Source organism: Cervus canadensis, chromosome 6 (genome assembly GCF_019320065.1).
Source record: "Cervus canadensis isolate Bull #8, Minnesota chromosome 6, ASM1932006v1, whole genome shotgun sequence".
NCBI classification, from domain to species: Eukaryota; Metazoa; Chordata; class Mammalia; order Artiodactyla; family Cervidae; genus Cervus; species Cervus canadensis.
The window spans coordinates 43,384,446-43,406,214 of NC_057391.1; the positions used below are offsets into that span (position 1 = coordinate 43,384,446).

General features: G+C 43.3%; 2 protein-coding genes and 1 long non-coding RNA gene across 3 annotated transcripts; all 3 read left to right on the forward strand.

Annotated features, from left to right (window-relative positions):
* Nucleotides 1-1,879: 1,879 nt before the first annotated feature.
* LOC122443515 (glycogenin-1-like) lies at nucleotides 1,880-3,707 on the forward strand. The gene is given in 2 exon segments (XM_043471740.1): nucleotides 1,880-2,421; nucleotides 2,424-3,707. Coding segments are annotated over 2 exon segments (1,197 nt in total). The 5' UTR covers nucleotide 1,880; the 3' UTR covers nucleotides 3,080-3,707.
* Nucleotides 3,708-9,488: 5,781 nt separating this feature from the next.
* Nucleotides 9,489-13,586, forward strand: LOC122443518. Its single transcript, XR_006270030.1, has 3 exons — nucleotides 9,489-9,588; nucleotides 11,451-11,579; nucleotides 13,342-13,586. It is a non-coding gene; the product is annotated as an uncharacterized LOC122443518 (long non-coding RNA).
* A 3,977-nt stretch (nucleotides 13,587-17,563) lies between these two features.
* On the forward strand, nucleotides 17,564-21,094 carry RPS27L (ribosomal protein S27 like). The gene is made up of 4 exons (XM_043471742.1): nucleotides 17,564-17,714; nucleotides 18,606-18,714; nucleotides 19,680-19,790; nucleotides 20,897-21,094. The coding sequence occupies exons 1-4, from the start codon at nucleotides 17,709-17,711 to the stop codon at nucleotides 20,923-20,925; spliced, it is 255 nt and encodes an 84-aa protein (XP_043327677.1). The 5' UTR covers nucleotides 17,564-17,708; the 3' UTR covers nucleotides 20,926-21,094.
* Nucleotides 21,095-21,769: the final 675 nt, after the last annotated feature.

The following is a 21,769-nucleotide window of genomic DNA, read 5'->3' on the forward strand; positions in this document are numbered from 1 at the left end:
CTCTGAGAAGTTCTGCATCAGTCAAATTAATATTACAGGTCATTGTAAAGACAAGTCTGTCAAGATAGGGAAAGTTAACCGGCCTATCAAGGCTAACTAGCTTGTTAGCTTCAGCTACAATTTTTATATGGACATATGGTATGTGGGGAGAAGGCAATGGCACCCCACTCCAGTACTCTTGCTTGGAAAATCCCATGAATGGAGGAGCCTGGTGGGCTACAGTCCATGGGGTCGCTAAGAGTCGGACATGACTGAGAGACTTCACTTTCACTTCTCATTTTCATGCACTGGAGAACGAAATGGCAGCCCACTTCAGTGTTCTTGCCTGGAGAATCCCAGGGACGGGGGAGCCTGGTGGGCTGCCGTCTATGGGGTCACACAGAGTCGGACACGACTGAAGCGACTTAGCAGCAGCAGCAGCAGCATGGTATATAGGCCTCCAGTTTTCCTCTTCCCCACATCCCACCAATATGGGACTAGGCCCGCTCTTGGAATAGGTTCGCTTCTGAGTTCATTTGAAATTTTAATGTAAAGAATCTGGTACGAGACGGGTGAAGAGTGGGTAGCGAGCAGGCTGCTTTCCACCAGGTCAAATGTCAAAGGCAGCATTGCTACAACTGCCCACATGTCCTGGCCTCCTCTCTGGCCTGATGGGAGAAACTTTATGTGCGTATGTGTTTAACATCCACTGAGAGCCAGAGAAACAAGAGTTGGCTGTTTTCAGATAATTCAAGCCACACACCGTGCTCCCATCATAACGGCTGTCATTCTGCTGCCAAGCAGCTCTTGCCAGCTGATGTCCTTAAGGTGCTTGGAGTTAAGAACTGGGCACTTTGAAGGACTCTTCCAGGCCCCCCCCCCCAAAAAAGAATGAACTCGAAAGGGAACTGGGGCAGGGTTCCTTGGCTGAGCACCACTTCACCTCAGCAAATCCCTAAGCCTTACTATCTGTTTTGCCAGCTGTAAAATGAGCAGAGGACTTCAGACCTGGCTCAGAGGGCAATGAGTGGTAGGTTTAATTAATGGTGATTGTGATGGCCTTTGTCATGTAAAGTTGTATACAAATGAAAAGGAGCATTAGAGCTATTTTATCCAGAGTCTGGAATTCATTCCACTTTCTACTGCCACAGTTAAGCCTCTAAGTCCTGTTCACAGACCACTGCCGACTTCAGGGGTGAAGAAAAACACAGCTGGGCTCACCTTACCTGAACAAAAAGCGGGTTTGGTCTTGGAAGTGGAGCGCAGAGCAAGCGATCAGTGCTCGGTTCAGATTTCTGATGGCAGGCAGCACCAAGATCCGCTGGGTCCAGCTGGCTGCAGATGGTGGATTGGTTTCTGCGATCAAAGGACAAAGAACAGGTGTATTCATTTATTTCTGGGGCTGTTTTGGAAACATCTTGAGACTGAAAGTTTTGTGTTGAGGGGAGAGCTTTTTTTTTTGCACTTCTCCCTGTTGTCCCAGGTTTGCTGGCTGACAGCTCACAGTAGAGGTGCTTTCTTTAGGGACAGTGTTTGTTTACTGAGAACAGGCAACAAGGATCCAACCTAAGATCCATTGCTTCTTTTAGTCTTATATCTTATTACAAAGGGTCACAGCTCAGGGTTCACTTAAAGACACAGGTACATGATTAACCAGAAGTCATAGTGGTCCTGCTGAGAATCACACCTGAGAATAGTTGATTACTTTGGCTAACAAGGGATTTCTGTCAATCACATGATTCAGCTAACAACATTCATATGCAGCAAATCATAACTTTTATATACTTAGTAAACATGATTGTTCCATCCCTTCATCTCCTGGAGCTAAGATGTCACTGGCATGGCACCTCATATTCAGTGTTCTCTTATAACTATTTGTATATTCTCTTGCTCAATATTAGATGACCTTGAGCTCCTTGAAAACCCTAAGAGGGCCGCGCCTCCTCGCCGGCCGCGCTCGCTCCCTGCGCGCGGAGTCTCCAAGTCAGGAACTTGCGGCTGCGGCTGCGGCGGCCGCCCGCGCCCCCGGCTGCACCATGACAGATCAGGCCTTTGTGACACTGACGACAAACGATTCCTACGCCAAAGGAGCCCTGGTCCTGGGCTTGTCTCTGAAACAGCACAGGACCTCCAAGAGGCTGGTCGTGCTCATCACCCCGCAGGTCTCGGACTCCATGAGGAAAACTTTAGAGACCGTCTTTGATGAAGTCATCGTGGTGGATGTCCTGGACAGCGGTGATTCTGCGCATCTCACCTTAATGAAGAGGCCTGAGTTGGGTGTCACGTTGATTAAACTCCACTGCTGGACACGCACACGGTACTCCAAATGTGTATTCATGGATGCAGATACTCTGTTCCTAGCCAATATTGACGATCTTTTTGAGAGAGAAGAATTGGCGCCGGCACCAGACCCAGGGTGGCCTGACTGCTTCAATTCTGGAGTCTTTATCAGCCTTCAGTCGAAACATACAGTCAGCTGTTGCGTCTAGCTTCGGAGCAAGGTAGTTTTGATGGTGGGGACCAGGGTTTACTGAATACGTTTTTTAGCAGCTGGGCAACAACAGATATCAGAAAACACCTGCCATTTATTTATAACCTCAGCAGCATTTCTATATACTCCTACCTCCCAGCATTTAAAGCGTTTGGTGCAAAGGCCAAAGTTGTGCATTTCCTAGGACGAACCAAACCATGGAATTATACTTACAATCCTCAAACAAAAAGTATTCAGAGTGAGTCCCATGATCCCAACATGACTCACCCAGAGTTTCTCAGCCTGTGGTGGAACATCTTCACTACCAGCGTGTTACCTGTGCTTCAGCACTTCGGCCTTGTCAAAGACACCCGCTCGTATGTACAGGTGGAAAATGCCTCAGGAGCCGTATCACAGCTGTCCCTTGGGGAGATCCCAGCTCAGGCACAGCCTTTTGTATCCTCAGAAGAACGGAAGGAGCGGTGGGAACAGGGCCAGGCTGACTACATGGGAGCAGATTCCTTTGACAACATCAAGAGGAAATTTGACACTTGCCTCCAGCAGAAACACTGTGGTTTTCAGTGGACACATCCACTTCACAGGCACTTATTTCTGATACTTAGTACCTAGAGCTGGGTTAAGAAAGGTCTGTTACAGTTGCTAGAGGCTTTCACTAAAATTCATCAGATGTGGGGTTTTTTTGCAAGACAACTGGTGAGAACTGGGCAAAAGTTGGTTAAGTAGCAATTCTGTTACAGGAACAAGAGTTCTGCTTTTTAACCCTGAGCTTGTATTTCCGAAATTCTCAATTAAGTTGATTGCCAATGTATATGGTAAGGGAAACTCAATCTTAAGTTGTTAAGATAGCTGTATCAACTCTTAAAATGTGCCAAGCCAGGCTGCAAATCAGTCTCCTTTCAGAATGGGACACGCACGGTACATGTCTCTTGCTTGCTTGCTGTACCCCTCACTAGACCTGCATTTTAGAGTCGCCCAGAGGCTGCCAGAGTGATTGTAATTCTGCTTTCAGATAAAGACAGCCTGTAATAGCACTGCTGAGTGATTCATAAGCGTATCAACAAACGGTGTTCACCCATTTCCTAGCCTTAGTGTCTGAAGATGCTCACGTTTTCTGTGTACAGTGAGGCGGCATGCTGGAATGCTCTGTTCTGTTCTGTATATCTGAAAACAGCAGTGTGATGGCTCCCTGCAGTGGCACCCTGTATGAAAAATAAAGACTTATTGCCATAAAAAAAAAGAAAACCCTAAGAGGGTCTTAAACATTTTTTCATTCCCCTTGACATAAGTGCCTTTCTTCAGTTCAGTTGCTCAGTCGTGTCTGACTCTTTGCGACCCCATGGACTGCAGCATGCCCGGCCTCCCTGTCCATCACCAACTCCAGGAGTTTACTCAAACTCATGTCCATTGAGTCCGTGATGCCATCCAAACATCTCATCCTGTCATCCCCTTCTCCTCCCGCCTTCAATCTTTTCCAGTATCAGGGTCTTTTCCAATGAGCCAGTTCTTTGCATCAGGTGGCCAAAGTATTGGAGTTTCAGCTTCAGCATCAGTCCTTCCAATGAATATTCAGGATTGATTTCCTTTAGGATGGACTGGTTTAATCTCCTTGCAGTCCAAGGGACTCTCAAGAGTCTTCTCCAACACCACAGTTCAAAAGCATCAATTCTTCTGCGCTCAGCTTTCTTTATAGTCCAACTCTCACATCCATACATGACTACTGGAAAAACCATAGCTTTGACTAGATAGACCTTTGTTGGCAAAGTAATGTCTCTGCTTTTTAATATGCTGTCTAGGTTGGTCATAACTTTCTTCCAAGGAGTAAGTGTCTTTTAATTTCATGGCTGCAGTCATCTGCAGTGATCTTTGAGCCAAGAAAAATAAATTCAGCCACTGTTTCCACTCTTTCCCCATCTATTTGCCATGAAGTGATGGGACTGGATGCCATGATCTTAGTTTTCTGAATGTTGAGTTTTAAACCGACTTTTTCACTCTCCTCTTTCACTTTCATCAACAGGCTCTTTCGTTCTTCTTCGCTCTCTGCCATAGGGGTGGTGTTATCTGCATACCTGAGGTTATTGATATTTCTCCCAGCAATCTTGATTCCAGCTTGTGCTTCATCCAACCCAGCATTTCTCATGATGTACTCTGATCAAAAGCAAAAGAAACAAACTTGCTTAGATGCACTGAAAATGAAAACTCCTCATGAGATAAAAAAAATGATAGGAACTCCTTCTGTCCAGTAGGGAACTTCATTTTCAATAAAAAATATTTCTTGCTGGAAGATCTAAACATTTTATATGGGTTAAGTTCTTCACCTTCAGCCAGACTTGGGCTTCTATCTTGGTTCTGCAAGTTACCATTTGTGGGAACTTGACTAGCATGGTGCCTGAAGTTTCTTCATCTGTAAAATGTGGAAAATAATACTATCCATCTCATAAAGATGTTATAAACATTAAATGAGATAATCTATGTAAAATGCTTAGCACAGTGCCTGGCACAAAATTAGTGCTCAGATAATACCATCATCATCATCATCATTGGAGATTGTAAGGAAGGAGTCTTGGTTGCTTTCTGAGCCTAAAAGTATAGCCTTCAGGGACCTCCCTGGATGTTCAATGGCTAAGACGCCATGCTCCCAAGACTCCATGCTCAATTCCTGGCTGGGAAACTATATCCCACATGCCACAACTAAGTGCTGGCATGCCTCAACAAAAGATACTAAAGATTCTGTGTGCCGCAGCTAAGATTCTTCCTATGCAGCCAAATAAAGTTTCTTTTAAAGACTTCAGATTTAATAACCTGCTCCATAGTTCCCTTAATGCTACCTTATTAATCTGAGGCACAAATTCATTTATGTTAGAACCTCCAGGTTTTCTGCTTCTAGTCTCCGATTTCAGGTTTTATTTTTTGGATACCTAGAGAAGTATAAATATGATACTTTTCATTCAGATATAATATGAGGGCTGTTTTAAAAGGCACTTTGCAAATGAATTGCTTGTACATATACCTAAGTAAATCTGTTGCCTGTAAAAAATATACTGTTAGGCAATGTAGATCCCTGTAAAACAGGCTCAGTTCCACTGTACTTGGTAGGTCTTTAGTTTAAATTGGTTTTGCCCCTTAATGTATAGTTCCTAGATTATTCTATATGAAAAATAATGTTTTACTTGGAAACCTTCATCATCAGTTTGGTGAAGTTTGTGATGAAGGTCTTTTCAGTTAACAAACTATGTTTAGGTATTGTTCAGCCTGTCAGGGAGAAAGCAGAGTTACAGCGAGGCAGCTAGAACAGGGTGGAGGGGGTCTCAGAGCCACTGGCTGTCTTAACGACAGTTTGGAGGGAGTAGGCAACTTAGGGGGTCTTCGTTCAGTCTGAGTCTCCTGTTTTAAGAGCTTCTGTGCCATCTGCTCCCTCAGGGGTGGGCCCCAGGAGTCACTACCACCCCAAGGGCCCACAGCTGATTGGAGGAGACACTCCCGACCCAAACCGAGACAGCCAGATTCTGTCTGCAGGACATCTGGAATGGCAGACATGGGCCTTCTGGTCAGTCACTATTGGCCCCAGATCCAGGACAGCATGCAATTAGGGGCTGGCATGGTCATTTTCACTATGTGCTCTGGGAGGCAGGAAAAACTGGAATGTAGAGAAAGACAACTAAAACAGTGTCAGGGAGAAAAAAGTAGAGATGAGAAACCAGGTTGCCCCTGGAAGAAAAGGGGAGGGGGTGAGAGAATAGCTGTGTACATTCCCAGGGGCCTCTCAGGCCTTTGTTCTGACCCCCATGAGGCCCAGCTGCCCCTCCGGCCCTGGCCCATGTCCAGCCCACTCTCCATTTTAGCTCAGGCAAGCTTGAGCTGTATCTGTTACGTGAAACCCAAGGAGCCTTGGCTAAGCAAGTGGGCTGGCACAGAAAGAGAGGCCAAGCCAGGCATTCTGGTTGCACAGGCAGGGTCCACACGGGGATGCCCCTGTGGGGGTGGGGTGGTCCCATCACACTGGTCTGCCAAAATCAGACATGCATACAAGTGATTTTTGTTGATGATAAAACTGAATAGAACAGATTCATAGTTATTCCAAAACAATGTTCTCTCTTAGTCACTTCCTGAAATGCTTTCTTGTGTAGTAGGAAGCAGCTGGCATCGTAGATGGCACACCCAGAATTGTGTCTAACCCTGGATATTTTTAAAGGGGTACATGTACCGACAGCTGTCATTGGTCATGCGTGTTGCAGGAGACAAAGCAAGGCACAGCTGGACAGGCCCTGGTCTCTTCTAAGGAGCTGTAAGTCCCATCGCTGGGCCACTGGACACGCATCCGTAGCTTTGGCCCTTCCCCAGATTCAGGGTCAAATCCTGTCTCTAGCTGAAGGCCTTAAGCAGCCCTGTTTTGGTAGTTCAGGATATAATTAGGATATCCTGTAATTTGTCCTGATCAGGTGCCCTGGTTCTGGCCTCTCGACTTTTGCCTTCAACCTGGTATTGAGTCCTTGTTCTAATTCCCTGTTGTAGAGTCTGAGTCCTTGACTCCCCAGGTTTTAGCTCCTCTTCCATAACCTGACCAGGACCCTGGCCCTTTCAAAATCAGGACTCTTAACTTGTTTACATCTATTTTCTCCAGGTATCACACCTGAAATGCGAACCAAGCTGGGAACTCACTAAACTGCCGCTTGTCCTGTCTGACTGACACTGCCAATCTGGGGCACTCACACTGTTCTTCCCCCATGCCACCATCTACTTTCACCACTGCCAATGATCACATTTGTTCCGTGTATAGGACACCTACATTTTGCTACCTTCTGGATCTTTCTAATTTCAATTGATTCTAGTTGAATCTCTCTCAATTATTATGTCACCTGTTACTACTCTCAGGAACCATGTGGTCCTGCAGGTCTGCCTGCCTGGCAGACTCCTCCACTGACTTCAACTGGGCGCCAGTCACAAAGCCTCACACATAGCAGGGGACAGGGAGATGGTGTGGCATGGTGCAAAGACCACAACACGAGCTTGGGCATCCTGGGCAGACCTGAGTTTATATCCTAGCTCTTCCACTTCCCCCAGGTCCTTAATGCCTGTAGGACTCAAAGGTGTTGAAAGAATTATATGAGGTAATATATCTGTTAAAATTTAGTCGTTATTTAATAAAATACCAAATTTTTCACTGTTCGGATGCACAGCATGGCATGTGGGATCTTAGTTCCCCAAGCAGGGATCGAATATGTGTCCCCTGTGGTGGAAGCATGTCGTTTTAACTACTGTACCACCAGGGAAGTCCCCATCAAATTCAGTATTTAATAAAACACATGTCTTTCTATCTCGAACTTGTATTTATAACAGGTTTATTGAGATAAAATCTACAAATCATTCAACCTACTGATTTAAAGGGTACAATTCAATGGTTTTTAGTATATTCACTGAACTTATATTTCTTAAAATGGAATTATAGCATAAAGGTTATGAGGATTAATAACAGCTAAAAAGGCTTAGACTTTAATCAGCTATGATTTTTTGTAAATCAAGAGTGTGATGCCATTGTGTTGCCAAAACATCTTACGTGACATTGGGCTATGCTGATACACATGTCTATTCTTCCTCCCACTTCTCATTCCGACTCTGTTTTTTAATTAGAGGAAAGCGAAAAGGAAACTGGCCATGGTGGAAACAGCTACAGAAATTAGCAAACATAGCAAATCATCTTCCCCTACTCCTGCAGCTCATCAACCAGTGCCCACTGCTTTAGCATCCACCCTACCCAGTGATGACAGAAATGCCGCTGCTGCTGCTAAGTCGCTTCAGTCGTGTCCGACTCTGTGTGACCCCATAGACGGCAGCCCACCAGGCTCCCCCGTCCCTGGGATTCTCCAGGCAAGAACACTGGAGTGGGTTGCCATTTTGTTCTCCAATGCGTGAAAATGAGAAGTGACAGTGAAGTCACTCAGTCGTGTCCGACTCTTAGCGACCCCATGAACTGTAGCCCACCAGGCTCCTCCATCCATGGAATTTTCCAGGCAAGAGTACTGGAGTCAGGTGCCATTGCCTTCTCCGATGACAGAGCTGGCACTGTCAAAAACGACAATAGACCTTCTACTAGATTTCTTTTTTTTTTTTTATAATGCTGTAGAATTAAACATCCTTAAAAAATCAGTACTTTAATCCAATAAAACTTTATTTCTCATTAATGCTGTATGTCCAACATGTCAGCAGGGACTCCTTTCACCTGTTACCCAGTTTGACAGGGATTCTTAACTCTTCTTTCCATTCTCATATAGCTGGGGGAAGAATATTGAATCTAGCACTGGCTTCTTTTTTTTTTAATTTTTTTTTTTTATTAGTTGGAGGCTAATTACTTCACAACATTTCAGTGGGTTATGTCATACATTGACATGAATCAGCCATGGAGTTACATGTATTCCCTATCCCGATCCCCCCTCCCACCTCCCTCTCCACCCGATTCCTCTGGGTCTTCCCAGTGCACCAGGCCCGAGCACTTGTCTCATGCATCCCACCTGGGCTGGTGATCTGTTTCACTATAGATAATATACATGCTGTTCTTTCGAAACATCCCACCCTCACCTTCTCCCACAGAGTTCAAAAGTCTGTTCTGTACTTCTGTGTCTCTTTTTCTGTTTTGCATATAGGGTTATCATTACCATCTTTCTAAATTCCATATATATGTGTTTCTACTAGATTTCTTGACCATGTGTCTCTATAAGAAATATATTTACAGATAATGGTATTTAACTTCCATATAAGGGCAATCTGGAATTTAAGTGATTTATTTTTATTTATTTTATTTTTATTTATAATTAGTTTCAGATGAGTAGAATATTTAAGGGGAAATATCTGGGGAAGGCTGGGCTCATTCTTAACTGCCTTCTAGGCCACATCTCTTTTTCTTTAAGGAAAACCCACAATCACCATGGTCTGTATATTTGAACAGTCCATTCTGCACAGCTTCTTATAGAGTGACCTTGTAACAGACTAGGAAGACATGTGCAAGGTGAAGGCCCCCTGGAAGTGGGACGACAAAGCACTCTGTTGGCCAGTGCTTGTCCTGCACAAGTGCTCCTTGTGCCCCCTGTTGGATTTTGAAAGAACAATCTCTCAGCCTCAATTCAAAGGTGAGATTCCAGCAAGTATTTTCTGCAGGTGGAACATATTCGTAATCTCCTTTAAAGCAGAACTATTGTAAAAATTTGCCCTGTACACATTGTCGTGAGGGAAATCACCATCAGTCGAAGATTCCCATAGTCAACTGACTTTTATTTTTTGGGGGCCATGCCATGAGGGTTGTGGGATCTCAGCTCCCTGACCAGGGATCAAACCTGTTCCCCTTCAGTGGAAGCAAAGGCGTAACCACTAGACTACCAGGGAAATCCTCCAACTGATTTATTTACCATCAACAAGCTCTAGGAATTACAGCTGGCATTTACTGAGCATGTGTAGTATACTCTGCACTTTATAAGCATTGTCTCATTTTATCTTCAATTAACCTTATCTAATAGGTATCAATATTTTCATTTTACAGATGGGGAAACAACTTTAAGTGTTTAAGTGGCTATTAGAGCTAAAAAGTTTCTGTGCTCCTAGGAAACAGGGTTTACATTGCCTACTGCTTTGTATGTAGCAGACATTCCATAAATAGTTCAATCAGTTTTTTAATGTGAATAAATAGAGCACCATTCTTCCTAATGCTTTGAGCCCTTTGACCTATTAGAATTTTAAGCAGCTTTTATCTAATGGAAAATCAGAATGCTTTCCATTTATTTTGCTTCTACACACATTCCAGGGGCAGATCTCACTCTAATATCTCATTAACCCTACAATGACACAATTATTTTCCCAATTTTAGATACAAGTTAATGAAGGCTTAGCTGGAATTCATATTTGATGTTTTTATCACACCAAGTCAAGGCAGAGGAAAGACCAAAGGCATGCGTTAAGAAGAACCTAGTTCTGGGATTTCCCTGGTGGTCCAGTGGCTAGGACTCTGAGCTCCTAATGCAGGGGGCATGGGTTCAATCCCTGGTCAGGGAACTAGATCCCACATGCAGCAACTAAGAGTTCATATACTGCAACTAAAGATTCTGCATGTTGCAACTAAGGCCAGGTGCAGCCAAATAAATAAAATATTTTTTCCAAAAAGAAGAAGAATCTAGTTCCTACTGCATAGCCACAGGGAGCTATATTTAATATTCTGTGATAAACAATAGAAAAAATATAAAAAATAATGGATATATATGTATAATTGAATCACTATGCCATACAGTAAAAATTAACAACATAAATCAAGCGTACTTCAATAAAATAAACTTTTTAAAAAAATGAGCTTGACTCTAAAAGAAATTTTAAAAAAGAAGTACCTAGTAAAGTTATGGCTGGAAAAAAGGGCTCAAGATAAACTAGGAGGGAAACTGTCCTCAAAGAGCAACCACAGGTCAGTTCTGTTGAGTATGTCACTCAATGGACAGAGTTCTGTGCTTACTAAGCACTATACTAGGCTTGGGGGAGATGACACCAAATACTCATTTTGAGAAAAGCGAAAGAAAGCAAAGTTGCTCAGTCGTGTCTGATTCTTTGCAACCCCATGGACTGTAGCCTACCAGGCTCCTCTGTCCATGGAATTTTCCAGGCAAGAGTACTGGAGTGGGTGGCCATTTCCTTATCCAGGGGATCTTCCCGACCCAGGGATTGAACCCAGGTCTTCCACATTGCAGGCAGATGCTTTACCATCTGAGCCACCAGGGAAGTCCCTGATTTTGATAAACCTATGAGCTTTTAGGGAAGAGAAGACAAAGACACATAGACATAAGGAAAATGAATTCACAGCATGAGAGTGTAAAAAGAAAAAGCACGCAGGATAGCAGTGGTTATTGAGAAATGGCTAATGTAGGCAATAAGTTCAGAAGAGGAAGTGATTATATTTGTATAAATTTATGCTGACCTCAGTACCTTCACAAAACCTCTTTACTATGAGTTGTAGGAAGACAATGAAATATGAGAGAGCACCTGGCTTCCAACGAGCTCCCTTTCTTCCCTGAGAAGACCAGAGACCTGATCATCAAGACCCATAAGACAGTGCTGAGACAACGCCCCTTGCTACTGAGCCTGGGTATTATGAATTATTAGCTAATGATGTTTCTTTCTCTGTATTTTCCCCTCTTTCTACCTTTAAGCAAGAGTAGCCTGGAGTCCTTTTTGGGCTTTGCTTTTGACATTTTGAAGCCCTTCAGAGAACTTAAAGCACTGGTTCTCAACCCTGGCTCCTCTTGGAATCACCTGGGGAATTTTTAAGACTGCCACCTGGGTCCCACACCCAATACTCTAATTGAATTGACCTAAGATGCTTCTTTGGTGATTCTAATGTGCAACCAAGTTTGAGTATTTAAAGGGTTCCTAGACATGAAAAGAGAAAGTGAGACTTGCTAGAATGAACAAAAGTATCTTGGAAAAACAGAGGAAGTGGGGAGCTTCCCTGTTCCAATCTAAAGAAATAAGCTTGATTTACTATCCTGGAGTAGTAGGAATCTGGCTTCCCCACAGCCCCACAGGGAAGGTAGAAAGACTCCCCTCACCCTGGGATACACACACAAATCACCAGGGGATCTTGTTAAAAGGTAGATTCAGACTCAGTAGATCTGAATGGGATCTGAGAGTCTGCATTTCCAAAAAGTTCCTAGGTGACCCCAGTGCTGCGGGCCCCCAAAGTGGCAGAGATCTGCATGGCCACGACTCTAGGCCATCTCCCTTAAGATTCCCACGTGCATCTCAAACATGGAATAGGAGGAGTCACAATCTGTCAGACCTGAAGGGTTCCACAGACAGGGACAGTGGACAGCTGTGCAGTGACCTGTTTAGACTTATGACTGAGAAGCAGATGGTCCCCATCTGCAAAGCTTTCTACACTAAAAGGGGAGCATATCCCTGCAGGGGATCCTGGCAGATCACAGATGACTCACTCAAATGGGGTCTAGAAATCAGAGGGCAAGAGAAGTCAGCTGATACAGCCTAAAGTCAGCCTCCTGGGCACAGAGCAGGGTGAGGGGTGGAGAGCAGACCCAGAGGGGTAACATACAGATAACAACATATCTGTATGTTACAGATAACCTGGCATAATCCCCAAGAATGAGGTAAAATGTTCTGCCAGGCCAGCTATCTTGGTCTGTTTGACTGCTATAACAAAATACTGGGATTTCCCTAGTGGTCCAGTGGTTAAGACTCCATGCTTCCACTGCAGGGGGGCACAGGTTTGATCTCTAGTCAGGAAAGTAAGATCCTACATGCCATAGGGTGCCAAAGAAAGAAAGAAAAGAATGAGGTGAAAAGTTCTGCTAGGCCAGCTATCTCTGTTTGGGCTGCTGTAACAAAATATTAATACTCTGGATTGGCTAGCTTAAACACATTTATTTCTTATAGTTCTGGAGGCTGGAAAATCCAAGACGAAGGCATCAACAGATTTGGTGTCTAGTGAGAGCCTGCTTCTCAGTTTACAGATGGCATTCTTCTCACCGTGTCCTTGCATGGTAGAAGTGGTGAGGGAGCTGTCTGGGGCGTCTTTTTTAGTGGTACTAATTCTGAAATGGACCAGGGCCCTGGGGCCTTCCTGGAACAGACCTCTCCCCCCATGTCCTCAGCCTGCCTGCCTCTTGTTTGTAGAAAAGCTGTAGTCTCCAGGCCTCCCCTGAGTCACAAAAGCCTGGCTCAAGAATTAATATTGAAAGGATGTGAATATGTAGTGACACAAAAAGCAGTTGAGCCAGAACTGCTAAGAATTTAAATAGTAAATCAGCCATACAGCAGTCACAGAATTTTTAGTCCCTCCATGAAGTACCTGGTAACAGTGTCTGATGCGCGTTTCCTGCATTGTTTTACAGATACTAAAACCCCCCACAAAATGGAAGAAGTTAACTACCCGATGACCATGAAGACTTAGCCCCCAAAGCCTGAGGACTGATAACGTTGACCTCTGTTGACACCACCCGGTTACCTCACCAGAAACTGTAATCCTTTGATTCACATACTCTGTCACTCCCCGCCCTCACTTTTAAAAGCACTTCCCTGAAACCCACTGGGGAGTTTAGGTCTTTTGAGCAGGAGCCACCTGTTCTCCTTGCTAGGCTGCTCAGTAAACCTTTCTCTGTTCCCAACTCCAGCGTTTCAGCTTGTTTGGCCTCACTGTGTTGGGCACACGATCTTAGGTTTGACAATTCCAACAGGAGGGCTCCATCCTAATGACTTAATCACTTCCCAAAGGCCCCACCCTCCAATACCATCACATTGGGGATTAGGATTCAACATAGGAATTTTATGGGGACATAAACACGCTGGCTCCGATGGTAAAGAATCTGCCTGCAATGCAGGAGAGCCAAGTTTGATCCCTGGGTTGAGAAGATCCCCTGGGGAGGGAAATGGCACCCTACCTCAGTATTCTTGCCTGGAGAATTCCATGGACAGAGGAACCTGGCAGGCTATTTATTGTCCCTGGGGTAGCAGAGTCAGACACGACTGAGCAACTAACACTCACTTTCACACTATAGTACTAGGCCCATGGGGGTGCCACCTCAGTCAGAAATTAAGTTGGTATGAAAAACAAAGAAAATGATGTCAGAGTTTGCATCTGAGATTCTTACCTCTTAGAGCCGGGAACTTACTGGAAGTGTCAAACATCCGCATGAGTGGCAGATGGACTGCAACCCCAACAGTAGAGCTTTGGGGACAGTGTTTATGTCCCTGTTGGAGAACTGATGTGCAGAAAAGAGGTGGGTTTCAGAAGTCGCTGCTGCTTTCAAGAATGTGTTGAGAATGAGCCACACGTGCTTTGCAACCTGGCCACGAGTGGACAAAAGAAGGAAGAGAAAAGTAATGCTGTATTGGTTAAAGTTTGATGACAATATGGATTTCCCTAGCTTCTCAGAAAAATACTTAGAGAGGCAGTGGGAACAAAAGTTAACATTAGGGCCCCACCTCACACCCTGAATTTCTTAAAGCTGAGACTAAACTAAACCTCTTACCGTTTTTCTGGGAAAAGAAGAGGATAAGGCTGAGGAACTCCAGCCCAGGTGAAAGTGGGGAACCAATCTGTTTAGAACCAATTTTGGCCGGCTTGAAATTAGGCATCAGTGGGTTCTGATTTGGTTTAAGGTGAAAACCTGTGGGTTCTCCCAGCCTTTGAAGTTTGGAAAGGAGGAAGGGACTGGAAATGGCCTCGCATTTCTAAGGTGAAGGGGGCTGGATGCTGAATGGAGGGTTCAGCAGCACCTTCTCAGACCTGGCTAGAGAGAACAGTTGGAAAGTTCTCAGGCAGCATACAGAATTTCAGCTGGCACTTCAGAGTCCTTTGGGAAGCCAGGCAAGAGTTCCTTGTGCAGGATCCCTGAGTAGGCTGCCAAGGCCAAGGGACTCTGCACCCTTGCAACTGCCTACATGTCTCTATCTGTCATCAGTGCAAGGGCCTGGGGACATGTTAGGAGAAACTGAGCTTTGGACAAGCAGGCCGAGTCATACATAGAGTCCAGATCTTCTTGACCTTGAGTTTTATTTCTCACAGTTACAGTGTCTCAGAAGTGAAAGGGTTTTGACACTGTACTGGGCATTGGTTAAGAAGCTGAAGCAATAACTAGGCCTGCTCGTTAGACATTGTTCTGAGACCCACTACACACCAAGTGCCAAAAGAAATTCCAGGTTAGGGAGTTCCCTGGTGGTCTAGTGGTGAGGATTCCAGGCTTTCACTGCTGTGCTCCATGTTCAATTCCTGACCAGGGGTTAACTGCGATTCTGCAAGCTGTGTGATGCAGCCACACACACCCCGCTACCCCCGCAAATTCCCAGGTTGATTAAAAACTTATAGATAAATATTACAACGAAAGAATTAAAATAAAACTTAGGCAAATATTTAGCTGATTCTAAGGAAGGCCTAGGGGAGGGTCCTTTTCCATGTTTTTCCCAACTCCTAGAGGTACCCACAATCCTCCACTCGCCACCCCCTTACTCCATCTTCAAAGCCAACAACATGGCATCTCTCAGACTCTTCTTTCATCACCACATCTCTCTGTCTTTCTCTTCCATGTTTAAAGGCCCTTGTTATGACACTGGGTCTACCCAGATAATCCAGGATAATTTTCCTAGCTTAAAGCCAGATAATTATCAAACTTAATTCCACCTGCCATATAAGCACAGGTGCTGGGGATTAAAAAGTCTTTGGGGCCATGATTCTGCATACACAATCATTTTATTCCATACACGAATCTGTCTGAAACTATTTAACATTAATATTTTAAACAGTTTAAATGTAATATTTAAATTAATATTTTATTTTTAATATTAATAGATATTTTTAAATTAATTAATAAAATTAATATTTTAAATATTTAAGCATTTAAAAACCAGCCTGAATGTCACTTCATGGCAAATAGATGGGGAAACAGTGGAAACAGTGGCTGACTTTATTTTTCTGGGCTCCAAAATCACTGTAGATGGTGACTGCAGCCATGAAATTAAAAGATGCTTGCTCCTTGGAAGGAAAGTTATGACTAACTTAGCATATTAAAAAGCAGAGACATCACTTTGCCAACAAAGGTCCCATCTAGTCAAGGCTATAGTTTTTCCAGTGGTCATGTATGGATGTGAGAGTTGGACTATAAAGAAAGCTGAGCGCAGAAGAATTGATGCTTTTGAACTGTGGTGTTGGAGAAGACTCTTGAGAGTCCCTTGGACTGCAAGGAGATCCAACCAGTCCATCCTAACGGAGATCAGTCCTGGGTGTTCATTGGAAGGACTGATGTTGAAGCTGAAACTCCAGTACTTTGGCCACCTGATGCAAAGAGCTGACTCATTTGAAAAGACCCTGATGCTGGGAAAGATTGAGGGCAGGAGGAGAAAGGGACAACAGAGGATGAGATGGTTGGATGGCATCACCGACTCAATGGACATAGGCTTGAGTGGACTCCGGGAGCTGGTGATGGACAGGGAGGCCGGGCATGCTGCGATTCATGGGGTGGCAGAGTCAGACACGACTGAGCAATTGAATTGAATTGAATGTCTATCTTAGCGTATGGATGACATAGGATATATATTCACAGGATGAATGCTATGTGCCCACTTAAAGTCATAATGTAGGAGAATATATAGTAACATGGAGTGACATTCACTGTACAGTAAGTTGTGTGTATGGGGATCCCTCTATAAAAGAATATGCACAAGATGATACCAATTACGTAAAACCAAATCCCAAAACAAACCTATATGCAAGTGAAAAAAAAAACGAGAGGATATAGGTCAAAATATTAACAATATTTATCTCTGGATGGTGATTTTAAATTTCTTTTGCTTTTCTCCATTTTCCAAAATACACACTATACATGCATCATGTTTTTGAAGAGAAATAAAAGCTGATCGAGAACGTCTACCTAGGACAATTTTCTGATCAAGTATTGTTTAGCTTTTGACAACACTCTCTCAATCTACAGGATGGTGCTCTTCATCAAAAATATTTCAAGTCTGGCCATCGGTGACACTCGCTGTTTTTTTCAAGTCCCAGCTGTCCACTCTGGAAAGTGTGACCCACGGAGGATAGGAAGGAGCCACACAATGAACTAAGCAGCAAATAGTTGCTTCTTAAAAACTTTTTCAAGACCAAGCAAACTGCAAAGCACAGCCACACCCCGCAAAGAATAACCAGTAATTCGGAGCCGGATGCACAAATAAACGAGCCTCTCTCATAATCTCGCTGGCACGTGTTAATGGTTTTAATTAATAATACTTAATACATAAAACAACAGAACATAGGCAACGCCCGTGTGCCTGCCCGCTGAGTGGGGGAGAGCGGAGAGTGTCTTGACCGCGGGACCGCTGACAGGACCCCGCGTGCCCACTCTGGTCCGCTCCCGAAGCCCGAGGCGGCTTCCCAGCCTAGAGTGAGCCGCCTGAGCTCGACCGTAAGCACCTCTAGGCCCAGAGCAGAGACCTGAGGCCGGCGGCCCTAGCCCTGGAGCGCGTTAGAATCCTGGGCTTTGCGGTGTCGAATGGGCGCGGGCCTCAGCACCTCCCCTCTCCCGGCACTCGCGGATCCCGGCCGGAGCCCGCCCCTACCACCGAGAGGTGCGCCTAGAGTGGACGAGCCCGCCGCTTCGCTCCTCCCAGCCTCCTCTATCCCGGAAGTTGACGCCGCGCGCTTCGTCGCGTGCTGCTCGCTGGGGGTGTCGCCTTAGAGATCTGCACGGGCTGGGCTTGCGAAAGGATCAACATGCCTGTGAGTTGTTTACTTTCGGGCTTCGCGTTTGTGTCGGCCTTCTCTGTCCCCCGAGGGGCCCCGAGGACAGGCTAGATCCATGGCTCCGCTGGGCCCCGGGGCTCCCTGCCGAACGCCGCTCGGCGCCTCGGATGGCACGGCTCTTTCACGCGTGGCGGACTTGTTGGGACTTGCCCGGGCGGCGCGGCGAGCCCGGCCCTGCCAGGGCGTGGAACTGGAAGCCCGGCGCCGCCCTGGGCTGCAGTCTGGAGTTGCTGGTTGGCAGGGGACTGCTCCCTGGGTACCTTACTCAGCCCTCCTGGGTTTCGGTGGGCACCCGCGAGGCTATGATCGTTTACGTCTTCTTGCTTTCTTTTTGTGGCTCTTGCCCCCCTCTGCCTCCTCTCGGAAGCGGTTTTCTGCTTGTTTCCTTTTTAAAAACTGTCTTCGCAGTTGCCATACAAATTAACTGTAACAGGGACAGTCAAGCGTCAGCCACTTAAGAGTTCTTGTCAGATCAGATGTTGAACCCAGGGGGCAGAAATCACCTCGCTGTTGACATTCTCCGGGTCTGCCTCAGCAATTTCTTCTCTCAGCGGGTCCACCAGGGTCAGAATCATTAGCACCACAGTTTTATTTTCTCTGGCGACTGTTATTAGTTACGAAGAACGGCGTTAACCTTACCATCTGTTTCCGGATCGTTGTAAAGCCCCTTAACTGGGACTTAGAGAACGCAAGCATTATAAAAACTGTTGATTAAAGTTAACAGGCATAAAAAAACCAAAAAACTAAAGTGTTGTCTGTTCTGAGTATGACTGTTATTCCTATTTTTGCATGTATATTTTACATATGGTTAAATCTGCCAGAGTTGTGGTGTCATTCTAGTACTCACTGTGCTTTTTTTTTATTCAGTTAGCTAGAGATTTACTGCATCCTTCCTTGGAAGAGGAAAAGAAAAAACATAAAAAGAAACGGCTGGTTCAAAGTCCAAATTCTTACTTCATGGATGTAAAATGTCCAGGTGAAATTTCACACTTTAATTCCTTTCCTAAGGAAAATTTCTCTAAAGGACTACTTACAGAATTTCTATAAGGACTGCTCATAGTCTGTTGTGTACATTTAGATATTAGGACCCTCTGTTGGAGTAGAAGTGGGATTACAGAATTGGAATGTCATAGGGTTATTTTCATAATAAACCACTTCAGAAACATATGGGTAGGGGGTTGTGAAGATGGGATTTTCACAAGGAGCATGGCATTGAACTTATTAAGTCTTTAAGCTGCTCAGATGGTAAGTTTTCTTTTTCATTGTTTACAATTAAGTATATTCATTCTTCATTGTAAAGCTGTGGGATCCAGTATGGTGGCCATTAGCCATATGTAGCTAGTGAGCACTTGACATGTGGCTAGTCAGAATGGAAAAATTCTTTTTCATTCTTTTTTTTCTTGAGGTATAAATGACATAAAACATTATAGTTTCAAGTGTATGATGTCATGATTCCATATTTGTATATACTGGGAAATGATCACAATATGTCTAAATTAATACCTATCACTATACATAGTTACAGTTTTTTTACTTGTGATAAGAACTTTTCAGATATACTCTCTTAGTAACTTTCAAATATTCAGTATGGTATTATTAACTGTAGCCACTAGGCTGTATCTTTTTTCTTTTTTCATGCTGTATCTTTAAAGTGTGAAATACACACCAGAGTTTGAAGATATAGTATAGAAAAAGAAAAAAGGCTTTGTTTACACGTTGCAATGATAATATTTTGGAAATACAGACTTCCATAGATCATATTACTAATTTCATCTTAAAAAAAAAACACTTGTTTTTAATGTGGCTACTAGAAAAGTTTGTTACGGATGTGGTTTGCACAGCACTGAAGTTCCTAATCTTTTACAAGGTCTCTACTAGAAATACATTGAACAGGTGCTGTGTTTTCTTCTGCTTTTCACTTCTAACACTGCCCTGTTTTAGGTTGTTACAAGATCACCACGGTTTTCAGCCACGCTCAGACAGTGGTGCTTTGTGTAGGCTGTTCAACAGTGCTGTGCCAGCCAACAGGAGGAAAGGCCAGACTCACAGAAGGTAAATCATTTGGCATTTTCTAACCCAGTGATGAGATTTTATGATTTTAGAGTCTTTTTACAAAAATCAGTTTAAAAGAAATGATAGATTCATAATTACCAAAATAATTTTTATCTTTCATTGTGTGCTCTTTTTAGTAAAGAGTGTAAAGAGTAAAAAAATTTACTCTAATTTAGTAAATTAGATAAGTTTGTACTCTTGACTTTGCAAAGAATTCCATAATCTGTTATTTGTCTCAGTTTAGAACATCTAATTTTGTTGTATTATATTTAGTCAATTTGCTTAACTTGGAATATTAGACATAAATCAGAATGGAGTAAAAGAATAAATACATGTAAATATTTTGTTTCCTATGTATTTGGTACATATGATTTAGATAGTTTTTATCATTGCTAGCTAAGCAACAGATAACTATAGTTAATATGTTAGAGGTTTGATTTCTGTGAGCAACTCATGATTAAGGTAGTCTCATTTTTAATTCTTTCACTTTTGTGCAGTGAGAAGAAATAATACATATGTATATAATTTTCCATAGTAGTACTTAGGGATTTACAATTCAATAATGATATTTAAAATTGGCTTGTGATATTTTTGGTAACATGGTAAATTCCATGTTATTCTCACTGGAAGAGTTACAAGTGAATTGGCAACAAATCCAAGATCTAGTTAGTATGACCTGGTGAGCTCTAACAAAGTTAAGTGCAGTACTCCGCTTAAACACGTACTTGCAAGATTGCCAAAACCTGCGTATCACACAATGATCTTAGAATTTGTGCCCACATGCTGACAGATGATTAAAAGGGTACATATATATGTATCAGAGTTTTCCTAAAAGATCTGAGATGAACTCTAATGAAAGTTATTTTATGGAGAAAAGAATTCAGAATAGTTCTTAAAAATTAAGTTTGTATTGTCTGACAGCTTGCATTAAAGTTTTAACTCATGGTCTTAAATGAACATCATAACATTTGAGAGGACTTAATGAGTATTTAATCTAAAATTTCTAAAAGCTAAGTTTTTACGTAAAAAGTACTTTTTATTCTTAAAACTCTATACCAGAGATAGAACAGACTTGTGTTTAATATGCTCTTGTGATTCTTTCACAGGCTGTTCATTTAGAAGGAAGCAACACTAATGATCCACACAACTTCTTGAATTTGTGTTCTATCGCAGAAAGCCTTATCAGTTCAGTAATTCCAGTTAATCTACCAAGATAATGTAATTACTTTTAATTTTGTAAGGTATACAGCAGCGCTCTCCTATTTTGGTGTCAGTTTTTCAATAAAGTTTTGATTATGGGCAAATTGCTTCTTTGCTTTTTTTAAAGTATGTGTGAATATGCTATACATTTATATATACTGTGTACGTGAGTTTGGTTTAAATATTTTTAAAAGCATATTCTGATTAGTTTGTGTCTCACTTCAGGAACAGAAACTCAAAAGTTTATTTTATGTCATTTTTCAAATTACTCTGAAGGGGTTGTGCTTAGTCGCTCAGTCTTGTCCGACTCTTTTTGACCCCATGGACTGTAGCCCACCAGGCTCCTCTGTCCATGGCGATTCTCCAGGCAAGAATACTAGAGTGGTTTGCCATGCCCTCCTCCAGGAGATTTTCCCAATCCAGGGATGAAACCCAGGTCTCAGGCGTTGCAGGCAGATTCTTTACCATCTGAGCCACCAGGGAAGCTTACAAATGCAAAGTTCATTATTTATTAATTCTAAATGTAGTTTGGTTTTGTAACTATGGAAACATGTATAGAAGTACATATTTAACGCAGTAACAATCACAGTGTAATGCCTTGGATTTATGTGCCCATAACATACTGCATAATTTAGTACAGTAACTGTACCTGGCATCTGAGTTATACTTAATAGTATAGCTCTTCAGGGGTAGAAAATTTGAGAGGAGGAATCAAGAGTATTGTGATTTTTCCAGGATGTCCTGGCAGGGGGCAGTAGATAGTACTGCATTCTCTGGTC

What these genes read in the sequence shown, in the direction of transcription:
- RPS27L (XM_043471742.1), top strand. An exon ending in CATGGATGTAAAATGTCCAG is followed by an intron (nt 18,715 to 19,679) that starts GTGAAATTTCAC and finishes GCCCTGTTTTAG; the next exon opens with GTTGTTACAAGATCACCACG. An exon ending in AAAGGCCAGACTCACAGAAG is followed by an intron (nt 19,791 to 20,896) that starts GTAAATCATTTG and finishes ATTCTTTCACAG; the next exon opens with GCTGTTCATTTAGAAGGAAG.